Genomic DNA, 13,426 nt, shown 5'->3' with positions numbered 1-13,426 from the left:
GCAATTCTCCTCCCCCGTCCTGCCCTCCCCTCCATGTCCAGCGATTCTCCATTGCCCCCTAACTTCCCCCTCCCTAACATGTCCAGTGACTAGCCCCAGCCTCCACCTGCCCCCAAGATCGTTCCAACCCCACCTGCCCGCCCTCAGCTCCCCGACTTTCCGTGCCCCCTGCGTTGAAATCTTCTATTTACCAGGCCGCAGAGGCGAACTGGCAGAGAAACTAAGCAGCAGGCAGGCAGGCTCGCCTCCTCTTCGCTTCCCTTCCCTCTCAGCATCCCGCCCTCGCAGAAAGGAAATTACATCAGAGGAAGACAGGACACTGAGAGGGAAGCGACGCGACAAAGAGGCAAGCCTGCCTGCTGCTTAGTTTCTCTGCCAGTTCGCCGCTGCAACTGGACACAAACGGAAAGTCGGGGAGCTGAAGGCGGGCAAGTGAGCTGGCCCTCAGAAAAAAGGTGCCGGTACTGTACCGGCATGTACTGGCACAAAAAAAGCACTGCTTCTGACTTTTTTACATACTTAGATTTGATTAAGATAACAGCTTTGAATAAAGTAGTATGCCAGTCCGGGTCCCAGTCCCGGGCCAGCTCCTGTTCAGAGTTCCAGTTCCAGTCAAGACTCTGATTCCAGTCCGGGTTCCAATCCCGGTTTGGCTCCTGATTCCAATCCAGGTCCCAGTCCCAGTTCAGTTCCTGATGCCAGTCCGGGTCCCAGTCCTGGTTCGGCACCTGATGCCAGTCCAGGTCCCAGTCCCGGTTCAGCTCCCGATGCCAGTCCAGGTCCTTTTCTCCTGTACTGATATAGTATTTTCAATGATATCTGTTTATATGCGCTATGGCTGGTAGAAGGGGTGTGGCTACCATATGGGAGGAGCCATCAATGGTGACCCCACCCCATAATGAGTACCGGTACCTTTTTTCCTACAAAAAAAGCACTGGTCAGAAGGTAACAAAACCTGAGTGGTAATAAGAAAAATGACACAGAAGGAGCTAAACCAAAACCACAAGGTTCAACAATTCATCTGGAATGTCAGGTTCTTGAATCTCTGCTCCTTAAGCAGTAAGCTTACAATTTGGAGCAGTTCTTTTTATCTTAAAAGGTCTGAAAGTAAAATATTTCCTGGTTAATGTACAGTACCTTGTTTTGACACTGGTTTTTGACTCTTGATCCCACAGATTTATACCAAGGTCAGATGAGATGTCTAGTCCAAGTCCGCCTTGGAACTCTACTATTGCTGGCAACCCAGACTGTAGTGAGATCTCCTGTAAACAGAGAAACAATGGTAGGATTAGGATTAGATTAATCATGTATCAAAGGCAACTCATATATATGTAAAAAGTTATCTTAAGTACATAAGTATTGCCACACTGGGACAGACCAAAGGTCTATCAAGCCCAACATCCTGTTTCCAACAGTGGCCAATCCAGGTCACAAATACCTGCCAAGATTCCAAAAAGTTCAATACATTTTATCCCAGAAATAAACTATGGATTTTTCCATTTTAATAATGGTCTATGGACTTTTCCTTTAGAAAGCTGTCCAAACCTTTTTTAAACCCCACTAAGCTAACCTCCTTTACCACATTCTCTGGCAAAGAATTCCAGAGTTTAATTACACATTGAGTGAAGAAAAATGTTCTCCGATTTGTTTTAAATTTACTACTTTGTAGCTTCATCGCATGCCCCCTAGTCCTAGTATTTTTGAATAGAGTAAACAAACGATTCACGTCTACCCGTTCCACTCCACTCATTATTATATAGACCTCTATCATATCTCCCCTCAGCCATGATTTCTCCAAGCTGAAGAGCCCTAGCCGCTTTAGCCTTTCCTGATATGGAAGTTGTCCCATCCCCTTTATCCTTTTCATTGCCCTTCTCTTTACCTTTTCGAATTCCACTTTATGTTTTTTGAGATGCAGTGACCAGAATTGAACAGAATATTCAAGATGTGGTCGCAACATGGACCGATACAAAGGCATTATAACGTCCTCATTTTTGTTTTCCATTTCTTTCCTAATGATACCCAACAATCTATTTGCTTTCTTAGCCACCGCAGCACACTAAGCAGAGAGTTTCAAAGTATCATCAACAATGACGCCTAGATCCCTTTCTTGGTCAGTGGTTCCTAACGTAGAACCTTGCATGACGTAGCTATAATTTGGGTTCCTCTTTCCCACATGCATCACTTTGCACTTCCTCACATTAAATGTCATCTGCCATTTAGATTCCCAGTCTCCCAGTCTCGTAAGGTCCTCTTGTAATTTTTCACAATCCTCTTGCGATTTAACAACTTTGAATAACTTTGTTTCGTCAACAAATTTAATAACCTCACTAGTTTTTCCTATATCTAGATCATTTATAAATATGTTTAAAAGAAGCGATCCCAGTACAGACCCCTGCGGAACCCCACTATCAACCCTTCTCCATTGAGAATACTGACCATTTAACCCTACTCTCTGTTTTCTATCTTTTAACCAGTTTTTAATCCACAATAGGACACTACCTCCTATCCCATGACTCTCCAATTTCCTCTGAAAATCCAGATACACAATATCAACCGGCTCACCTTTATCCATATGTTTGTTCACCCCTTCAAAGAAATGTAATAGATTGGCGAGGCAAGAATTCCCTTCACTAAATCCATGTTGGTTTTATCTCATTAATCCATCCCCCTCTAGGATCTCCACTAAAGTCTCTCGCTTGCATTATTAGCATGACAACCAGGTAACAACTGACCCCAGAAAAGCTAGCTAGACCTGCAAGTGACTGTCCTCTTGGGAGGTAATGTTTTGATTTTTAGATTTAACTCAGGTCTTTTCACAGGAAGCTTAAGGTGACATATTCAGGTACAGAGGACTGACGGACTAGATTTACTACAGAGCCCTGTGGGGGTGGGGGGGGGGGAGAATCTTTGGTACAGTTTAATAAAAAACTAAAAGCTTATTTTTTTCAACAGGCTTTTGGCATGGCTAGCTGAACTGTGCTGATGTTGCTCAGGGCTGCAGGAAGACTGTATGAGTGCTGGATGGGGGTTTTGGTATGTGTGGGTGTGCTACCCTATTTTTATATCGGCATTCTTCTCTTGTTCTAATGTACTTTTACTGTAAACTACTCTATCTGTTTAGAAGGGTGGGATATGAAAAGCATTAAACTATTAAATGTCCATGATATCTACTTCCTAAAATATTTGTTATTTTCCTTTGTAATTATTCCTTTTAGTAATATAAATTATTACTTAGTAATATTAATTCAAAAGGAGTGAAGCCTGTGAAACTGGGATTACCTTAATCAGTGGGAATTGGATTAGAGACTCAAGTGTTCACACTGTTAAATAATTTCTGGTTTTAAAAGAGAAAAAATGAAATTAGGTGTATTATTTTTACTAATATTGGACAATAAGTAGGTTTACAACGAAATAAATTGAATATACATTGTTTTGGGTTTGAAGAAGCCAACCAGACGATCAATGTGGAATAATGATTCAGATAAATAATAACTGGGGATAATCAGGTTAATACCACGTTTTTTCTGTTTACTGTTGTTTAATTGATCTCCTTGTCTTGTTTTGCTCTCCCTATTTTGTGGTCTAAGGAAGAGTATAGAATTACCTGATTGAAATAATTCTTGTGTATTACTTTCTCTGTATTTTTGGCAAGTTATTTTATTGCTTGCAAATTTGAATTCTTATAAATAAAAAAAAAAACGTCCATGATAACGTTCATTAGTGCTGCTAATGAATGTTTTTTTTTTACTGACCTCAGCTCCCATTTTATGCAGTGGTTTATAGTTTATGTGATATCCTGCTATTCCTAAGATATATAACACAGTGGTTTACAAACTAAAAAACTCATTTAGCACGCACTGGCATGGGCTAAGAGAGCAGGGCACATTAGTGTATCTAGTTGAACGATTTTAAGTGAGGCAATAGAAGGTAAAAGAGGTCCGGGTATAAAAAGAGTTCCAACTTTAGGTGTCAAGAATGTGCATAAATGAGTAGAATTGCCGGCGTATACTCACGTGTGCACATAGGACCAACTTCTATAAAAGGCACCTTAAAAACTGGCGCTGAAAAACCACTTGCTTAGCATGAATCTATAAACTACGCCTTAAGTTAAGCTCAGTTTATAGAATATCTTCATGCGCCATTCTTGCGACTACAATTTAGGCGCACCCATTAGGGCCACTTCAAACCTAGCCTAAATACTTGCGCCTAAGTTAGGTGCAGATCGAGTGTATTCCATAATAGTGCACATAGGTTTTTGAAATGCCCACAACCTGCCCATTCCACGTTCATGTCCACGCCATGCTCAATTTCACTAAAAGGAGCGTGCAGGACATGAGGGGAAGACAAAGCAGGGCAGGCAATGAGGCGGCGCCAGAGACCGGTGGTGGACAATGCTTCAGGTGGCAGGGGTTGGGGAGCCCCGCCAGCCAAGGTATTTGCTGCGTCAGTAGGTGGGAAGTGGCAGGACAGTGGCAGGGCAGCAGAACAAAATGTGCCCCCCAACCTCGGGCTCTGGCCCCCTCCCACTGCAAAGTCTTGCTACGTCCCTTCTTTCCACCTGCCTGACAGTGAAGATTATGCAAGGTAATGACCCAGAATTACAAAAGTGCAGAAAGGGACAGTGGCACAGTAAAATGACGACAGATAGACCTGAAATGAACCATCCAGTCTGCCCAATGGTCACACTCAATATCAATTCATACTGGACTGGCTCCTATATAAAATAACCCATCTGAAAAAAATCAAAGTAGAAATCCAAAAATCATTCTTTCAACTCCCACCTTTTGCTATCTTCCGCCTCTTTCTCTCTCTTCCCTTCTTATCCTCTTTCCCCAGTCTGCCCCCTCCCTGTCATCCATCTTTCATCTCCCCTCAGACTGCACTATTCACTGCTCTGTTGTGCTTTGCCTTATCAACTCTGTGCAAAATGCTGCTCTTTCTCTAACAGTTCCAACATGAGCTTCCGCTGGATCCTCCTGGCCCTCAGCTAGCTGGAACTGCTCCGTGCCCTGGTTGGATAAACATATGTGAATCTTGACTCTTGGGTAATTTTATAAAGTAATTTTCTCTGGACCTGCACTGTGTTATCTCAGATACACTGCTTAGGGCATTTGTGTTGGGTATTTGCAAGAGTACCCAAAATGGCCTTTACTGGGTGCTTTGGTATAAATTTGCTCTGCATCTGTTTATTTCACCAAAGCAAGCGCATCTTGTAGGATTTGCAAGTGGGAACCATTGTCCTAAATGTTCCGCAGCCAGGACATCCCAGGGGCATATGTTTTGGACATCTCTGGTGTTCACTCTTTTTGGAAATCATTGCTTTCTAAGATAGCGGCTTTGTGGTCGTGTAAATTACACTTAGACCCAACAGTATTATTTGGAGAATATCATATTGAATCACTAGTTCATAAGCACATAAGTACTGCCATACTGGGACAGACCAAAGGTCCATCAAGCCCAGCATCCTGTTTCCAACAGTGGCCAATCCAGGTCACAAGTACCTGGCAAGATTCCAAAAAAGTACAATACATTTTATGCTGCTTGTCCTAGAAATAAGCAGTAGATTTTTCACAAGCCCATTTTAATAATGGTCTATGGACTTTTCCTTTTAGGTGCCAAGAAGGCACCTATCTGGAACCTGTTCTGTAAAGGAAAGTAGGCACCTACTTTTGTTCACAGAATGCCAGCATAGCAGTGCAAATATGCTGGTGTAAATGCTTGTGGCTAGATTGTTAAAAGCCAAACCTTTTTTAAGCCCTGCTAAGCTAACCGCTTATACTATGTTCTCTGGTAACTAATTCCAGAGTTTAATTGCATGTTGAGTGAAGAAAACATTTCTCTGATTCGTTTTAAATTTACTATTTTATAGCTTCATTTCATGCCCCCTAGTTCTAGTATTTTTGAAAAGAGTAAACAAGTGATTCACATCTACCTGTTCCACTCCACTCATTATTTTATAGACCTCTATTATATCTCTCCTCAGTCGTATTTTCTCCAAGCTGAAGAGCCCTAGCTGCTTCAGCCTTTCCTCATAGGGAAGTCGTCCCATCCCCTTTATCATTTTCATCGCCCTTCTCTGTACCTTTTCTAATTCCACTTTATCTTTTTAGAGATGCGGTGACCAGAATTGAACACAGTATTCAAGGTGCAGTACCCAGAGGCATGTGAGGTTTCCTGCTGCGGTCAGTGCTGATGGTTAAAAAGAATTCTGGTGGCTGTCACCCTTGCCTCCTGTTACGCAGACATGGTGCAGCAATATGTTGACTCAGTGCGTATGGAGCAGATAGAGATTCAAGACATTGGCTCCCCTGCGGGTCTTCGCTTTCAGTGCATTTGGGAGAATATTTGGTCTACTCTGCCTCCAAGAGCCTGTAGCCAGATCTTGAATCTGTAATGTGCTTGGTGGGGGGAGGAGTTAGGGGGGTGGGGGTGGGGTTGCAGGAGAGGGTTTGTATTCTGGAATTGTTATAATACAGTAGCATGGTCCCTTCTGTTGACTAGCTGCTAGAGGCACATTATTGTTTCTTCAATAATGGTTATATATGTTTCACTTTGCTGTATTATTATTTTGTGTCTGCTTTGGATCATCCCATTCCAATAAAGATATTTAAACATAAAGTAATTTTCATGTGCATGTGGCCTTTTACCAAATTATGAATGGCATAAAAGTACATGTTTTTATATGATGGTGTATACTTTTCGGTAGGTATGTACAGGGGTGGAGTTTGAAAGTATGAACATAGTTTATAAGATTCACTAATCTATATGTGTACTTAACAATTATAGGCACAGACATTTACATTTGCTCCAGGGCAAGTGCAAATGTCCCCGCATGTAATATAGGCATGATTTCTGTCACTTATGTTAGTATTTCAGAAAGACAAGTAGGCATGTATTTCTCGTTATAAAATTCACTTTAAAAGAATCAGGCTTAGACTAGGCTCCCCCTTATAAATTACTCTTAACATGTCACCATTCCACTGCAGAAGATTCTGGGATCTTTTTACTAAGGTGTGCTGAAAATGGCTTGCGATGGTTTAGGCGCAGGTTTTGTGTGCGCGCTGATCCATTTTTCAGCACGCCTGTAAAAAAAGGCCTTTTTTAAATTTTTGGCGAAAATGGACATGCGGCAAAATCAAAATTGCCATGCGTACATTTTGGGTCTGCGACCTTACCGCCAGCCATTGACCTAGCAGTAAATTCTCACACGGTAACCAGGTGATAATGACTTGCTTGTGTCCGAAAATAACATTTGGGGGGGGGGGGGCACGTGTATCGGACGCACGCCAAAAATGAAACTGCCATGAGAGCCACGCAACAGTCAGGCGGTAACTCCATTTTTGCGCGCGTTAGGTATATGTAGGCGCTTATGAGGCTTAGTAAAATGGCCACTCTGTTTGTTATTAAATCAAGGATTTCTTTTGGGTGCACATACATTTCACTTGCAATCTGGATGAATAATCAAATGATACAATTAAAAACTCGATTATGTCATGCTATCAATTTCAGACTGTGCTTTTACCTGTAGATGATCAATCAGCAGGATGTTTCCTTTGAATATGCTGATAGGTTCTCCAGTGCTTGAAAAGATTTTAGTCAATAGATCTGTATACCCATGGAAAAAAACAACTGGACGCAACTGGACATCCAAGAGAATGACAGACATCCCAGCCGTGGCATCCTGGCTTTCATCCCCTTCAGCCAAGCTTTCCATCAGAAATTCCAGGCCTTGAACTTCAAAGGAAACCTCAAAAACAAGGAGAGATGGTCTATCATGCATGGAGCAGGCCAAGGAGCATTTTCACGGCAATGTACAGCATTCAAGCATTTGCACACACAACTCTGCACCTACAGCCAAACTAAGAGCCCACAAACATTGTGTCCATGTTTATTTCCCTAATATGTTTTCTTAGAGAGTAAATTAAGACACTGAAGGAGCCTTTTACCTTTCCGATATAAGCAGATTTCATGCTCCAAATAAGTGAAAGCTTTCATTTTGAAGCAATAGTAAAAAAGTACCATTATTTTTTCCATGATAAATTCTCAATATTATGCATGTGAGAACTCTTCTGTTTCAATATTTTGTTCCTCTTTTAACTACCTATTCAGCTTTGCTCTAATCCAGTTTTTCCCAAATCTGGTCCTAGAGGCACCCCAACCAGTCAGGTTTTCAGGATATCCGCAATGAATATCCATTTCCATGCACTGCCTCCGCTGCATACAAAACCCTCTCCTGAATATCTATTGTGGACACTTTGAAAAACTGACTGTCTGGGGTGCCTCCAGGACCAGGTTTGGGAACCACTGTCCTACTCTTTTTGGCTCTGTCCACCACTGGAAGTGAGTACGAACTTTAATTGGATGAACCGGGGCCAGGTCAGGGAAAAAATTGGAAATTTAGGGGTACTTTTACAAAGATGCGCTTGCGTGTTTTAGGGCGCACTAATCATTAGCGTGCACTAAATGCTAGCAATGCCCATAGAAATATATGGGTGACTAATGTTTAGAATGTGCTTACTTTTAACACATGCTAAAGTGCGCCTTTGCAAAAGGACCCTATATTAGTCTATTCTCTTCAAAAGACCTGAAACTCACAGAAAACTACCTACAATTCAGAAAAAAACATCTTTTGAAGAAGACTCCCCCCCCCCCCCCCCCATGGATCTGCCTAATCCCACACCACCATACATCACGTAAAGTTCAGAAATGGAAAAGAATAATATTAACCTCTCTCACATGGGCAAATGCATTTCAACTAAAACTAAATACAGAAAAAACACAATGTCTCATCCTCTCATCCCAATACAACGCGAACAACCCCACAAATATAAACACCCCAGATTACACCCTCCCCATCTCAGACAGCCTGAAAATCCTCAGCGTTACAATCGACCACAACCTTACACTAGATAGCCATGTGAAATCTACAACAAAGAAAATGTTCCACTCAATGTGGAAACTCAAACGCGTGAAACCATTCTTCCTGAGGGAAACATTTCGCAACTTGATACAATCAATGGTTCTAAGCCATATATATTACTGCAATGGAATTTATGCGGGATGCAAAGAACAACTCATAAAGAAACTTCAGACCGCTCAAAACACGGCAGCCAGGCTTATATTTGGAAAAAATGTGATTCAAAAGCGCCAAACTCCTCCAAGAAAAATTGCACTGGCTCCCAATCAAAGAACATATTACTTTCAAAATCTGCACCCTGGTTCATAAAATCATCTACGGCGAGGCCCCGGGATACATGACAGACCTCATCAACCTACCAATCAGAAATACAACTGGATCAACACGAACATATCTAAACCTCCACTACCCAAGCTGCAAAGGACTCAAATACAAATCAACTCATGCATCCAGCTTTTCCTACATAAGCACACAACTATGGAACGCATTACCAAAAGCCGTGAAAACAACGTATAACCATCTAAACTTCCAGAAATCACTAAAAACTTACCTGTTCAAAAAGGCATACCCTACCAACCCAACTTAAATGCCTGAACCCTGCAACACTACAAAACCAAAGCACGTAATGGACATAACGTAACTTTTCCTCTATATGATTCCCTAATATGTCTGTTCCACATGAATCTCATTCTACCACAACATCACTGTATAACTGTTTATACCAGAATTGGCGAACGCCTTTATGGTACTATGTAAGCCACATTGAGCCTGCAAATAGGTGGGAAAATGTGGGATACAAATGTAAGAAACAAACAAATAAATATGCTAATATATCAACCTAAGGGTTTATTGTACTTCTGTATTATGTACTAGACTTCTACAAATCTAAATTTTGTAACCGCCTTTTTAGCAATATGTAAGCCACATTGAACCTACCATACGGTGGGAAAATGTGGGATACAAATGCAATAAATAAATAAAAAGAGATACAAACAGTTAAAGATTATCATTTATTCCTCAAACAACCAGTCTTTCCCCTTCAAAATGTGTAGATAACTTGAACGTGCATTAAGGTCTCTCATGATCATGAGAGACGATCATGAGAGACCATTTGTTAGCATTTATCAGTTTAACATTCTTTGTGCGTGCACCCTCTGATGCTGTATTCCTGACCGATGTTACAGAGATTGAAGGGGGGAGAGGTGGAGGCAGGAAGGAAATAGGCAGCATCCCAACTCAGGAGAGACCTGCCTCCCTCACCTTCAAGAAAACTCACTTATTTGGCAAATACAATTAAGGGGTAAATTCTATAAAGAAAAGGAACCAACGTATGGGTGCAGACAACAACATGACCATACCAGCATACCTGCATGTATGTGTACACATATGTACGTGCATGCCACTATTCTGGCTAAATGCTATTATATAAACTCATTCTGCACCAGGACTAGCTTGCTACACACACTGTAACTTAGATCAGTTCCTTGAGTTTAGCTAACCATCTAATTATCCCATCATATATCTGCACTTGATCCCTCAGCTATATGGTAAGATGTATTATAGAAAACCATTAGCATCATAGCTATATTAGTTGAATGTTCTAATGCATGCTTATTAGATGTTTCATTAGTATTATGCTAACAATTAAAAAACTATCTTCTATATATATAAAAGGCAACCCCAACGTTCTGAAGCCTCCACGGAAGTTGAGGCGCCCGAGATATCCGGTGTGCCCTGGAGTGTCCGCACCGCCCTCGCGTCAAAACGTCATGACGTCGAGGGCGGAGCTATTGACACTCGACGGCCGAAACGGCCCACAGCGAACAAGGCAAGTAGCTTCGAGGGACGGAGGGAGGGGGCCCCTTGCTAGCGCCCGTTTCATTCCGCTCAGAAACGGGCATTTTTTCCTAGTATATATATAATACTATATATTGTATTATATATAGTTCATTATATTATAATAAACAATAAATATAGTATTATATCTCTGGTACTTGAATTCTAGTGCTGTTAAATGTGTATATTTTTGAAACTGTTTCACATTAGTTCTATTATTAGGTTTCAATTTACTGTTTTCAAGTTTACCTCATTTATTGTATTTATGTTTATACTTGGCTATTTTACTATTGTTACGCTGTTAACAAATTTTTAAGTTTTATGTTCAACTGTACCTGCTTTACACTGCCCTGAGTGAATCTCTTCATAAAGGCGGTTAATAAATCCCAATAAATAAGTAAATAAAATAAAATAAAATAAAAATAGCACCAAAATGCAATGGCGCATAGTTTGAAGGTGGGTGTACCCAAGATTTATTGTTATTATGATTTATTAGTCTACTAGTAAAAAAGGCCCATTTCGGTAGGCAATGAAGCGGGCGCTAGCAAGGTAAACCCCCACCCTCCCTCGCTGTCTCGCTCTGTCCCCTCCGAGACCCACACCCCTCCCCCCTCCCTCCCTTCCAGTTCAAGGCCCCCTCATGCCCCTCCCACCGAGTTACAGACTCCCCCTCCCTCCGATTTCAACACCCCCCCACCGCGTTACTGACCCCTGGAGCCCCCTGCCGCGACCCTCTTGACCCCCCCTTTCCGCCGAAAACCCTCCCCAGCCGCCATCGTGTACCTGTGCTGACGGGGGACCCCAACCCCCGACAGGCAAAGTCCTCTTCTCATCTGCTCCGGCGTTGCTTGCTGAATGGTCTGATAAGTTTCTGTGCGTGCGTCTGATGTCAGACGCACGCACAGAAACTCGATCAGATCATTCAGCAAGCAACGCTGTGGCAGCTGAGAAGAGGACTCCGGCTGCCGGGGGTTGGGGTCCCCCGTTAGCACAGGTACACGACGGAGTTGGCTCTTGCTGCTATGTTGTGATTGAGCACTGTCGCTGCTGATGCACCCGGAAGTGGGAGACTTCATCATTTCAGGAGATGGATACAGAAGCATGAATGCCTCAAGGCTTATGTCCACACAGTCAGCTTCGCTTGTGTTCTAGGTATGTTCATGATCTTCAACTTCCTTCAGCTAGAGAATTTCTATTAATGAGCTCTCGGTCACAATGTTCTTCAGGTGCGGTGCCGATTTTGTGTAAGCTTCCCATTGAGTTGAAAAGTTTGTCCAATTATATATCGTTTTGTTGCCAGTCAAAAGCATGGCTTTTTAGTCTGTATTTTTGGATCTTTGGGACTGTGATGGGTGGGATTGTGGGGGAGGGTTGTTATGTGATGTAGTTTGTAACATTTCTTAAAATATATACATCTCATCTTGTACAACCTTTTCAGTTAAAAGTATGGGTTATAAAAATATAAATTTAATTCAGTTAAAGAATTTTCCAGCACAAAAGGTTGCCTATACATGCCTATCTCTTATGAACTCCAGAAGGAATCTCTCTATCGCACTATAGGCTAGATTCTATATATGGCGCCTGGAAAATCCATGCAGAAAACATTTCCGCCTAAGTGTATTCTTAAATATTTTTGTGCGGATTATAGAATACAGTTATCGCCCATCTGTGCAACTATATTTAGTCACAAGGAATTACGCCAAGTGCCTAGGTGCAGAGCAGGTATATTCTATAACCCTGCACTTTCACAACGCTGACAGCACTGTTATGGAATACACTTGGGGCCCTGTTTACAAAGGTGAGCTAATGTTTTCAGCACGTGCTAACTCTGTAGACGCCCATAGAAATATTATAGGCATTTACATGGTTAGCGCTAAAAACACAAGCACGCCTTTATAAACAGGGTCCTATGATTTCCACGCGTAATTCTAAGCACGATATACAGAATGTAGGTGTGACAAAACAGTGGGTTTTTAAGCCTGTAAAACTGCATTATTTCTTGAAGTGCATTTCTCTAGTTTGGCCAACAGGTGGTGCATGTTTATGTTTAAAGCTGTTAGAGGGGGGGGGGGGGGGTTGAAGAGAGAGGGTTTAGAAGGGAGGGGGTTAGGTTTGGGATCCACAAGCCGGCAGTGGCTGTTGGCCTCTCTTTAATCTCCCCATACTAGGCTAGTCTACTGGGTCCAGGGAGATTGGACAGGATGTGTGTCAATTATTCTATACAGTATAATCCTGGTCGTTATTGGATGGAGATGTGGGCGCAGCCATGCGGCGGCCTTTCTCAAGAAGGGTACCCTGACTGTCAGTCGGGCGACGCCCCCCCCCCCCCCCCCCACTCTTTTTGGGGGTGGATGTTCCCTGATACTTGGAAGGGTATGACCTTGACAGTAGCCCGGATGTCCTACCGAGAGAACTTGGACTAACGAACAGTGGCTTGTGTTTGCTAGAGATACTAAATGCTCACTGGAGGTCATAAGAGTAAAGACACTCAGTGGGCCTCTGGAGCTTGGTTAGTCCGCTGCAGGAATTGGTGTGTATCTCTAAGGCAGAGTGTTGTATAATCGAGAGGCCTCAGCCAGGATAAGTTTTCATGTTAAAAGTCGAATAGGGGTATGGGAGGGGGTGGGGGGAAATGGGAGAAACAATGTTATGATGGTGTGGACTCTGTTG

At 42.3% G+C, this 13,426-nt stretch overlaps 1 protein-coding gene across 1 annotated transcript in view; it reads right to left on the bottom strand.

Annotated features, from left to right (window-relative positions):
- Positions 1 to 13,426, bottom strand: part of LOC115470349 (microsomal triglyceride transfer protein-like) — a 135,418-nt gene that overhangs the window by 20,429 nt on the left and 101,563 nt on the right. The window contains exons 15-16 of the mRNA XM_030203425.1: positions 7,526 to 7,750; positions 1,138 to 1,262 (exon numbers count right to left, since the gene is read on the bottom strand). Coding sequence (XP_030059285.1) covers positions 1,138 to 1,262; positions 7,526 to 7,750 — 350 coding nt within the window. The remainder of the gene's footprint in view (positions 1 to 1,137; positions 1,263 to 7,525; positions 7,751 to 13,426) is intronic.

Source organism: Microcaecilia unicolor, chromosome 5 (genome assembly GCF_901765095.1).
Source record: "Microcaecilia unicolor chromosome 5, aMicUni1.1, whole genome shotgun sequence".
Lineage (NCBI taxonomy): Eukaryota > Metazoa > Chordata > Amphibia > Gymnophiona > Siphonopidae > Microcaecilia > Microcaecilia unicolor.
The sequence above is the reverse complement of the archived record's forward strand: the minus strand, read 5'-3'. Positions and strand labels throughout refer to the sequence as shown.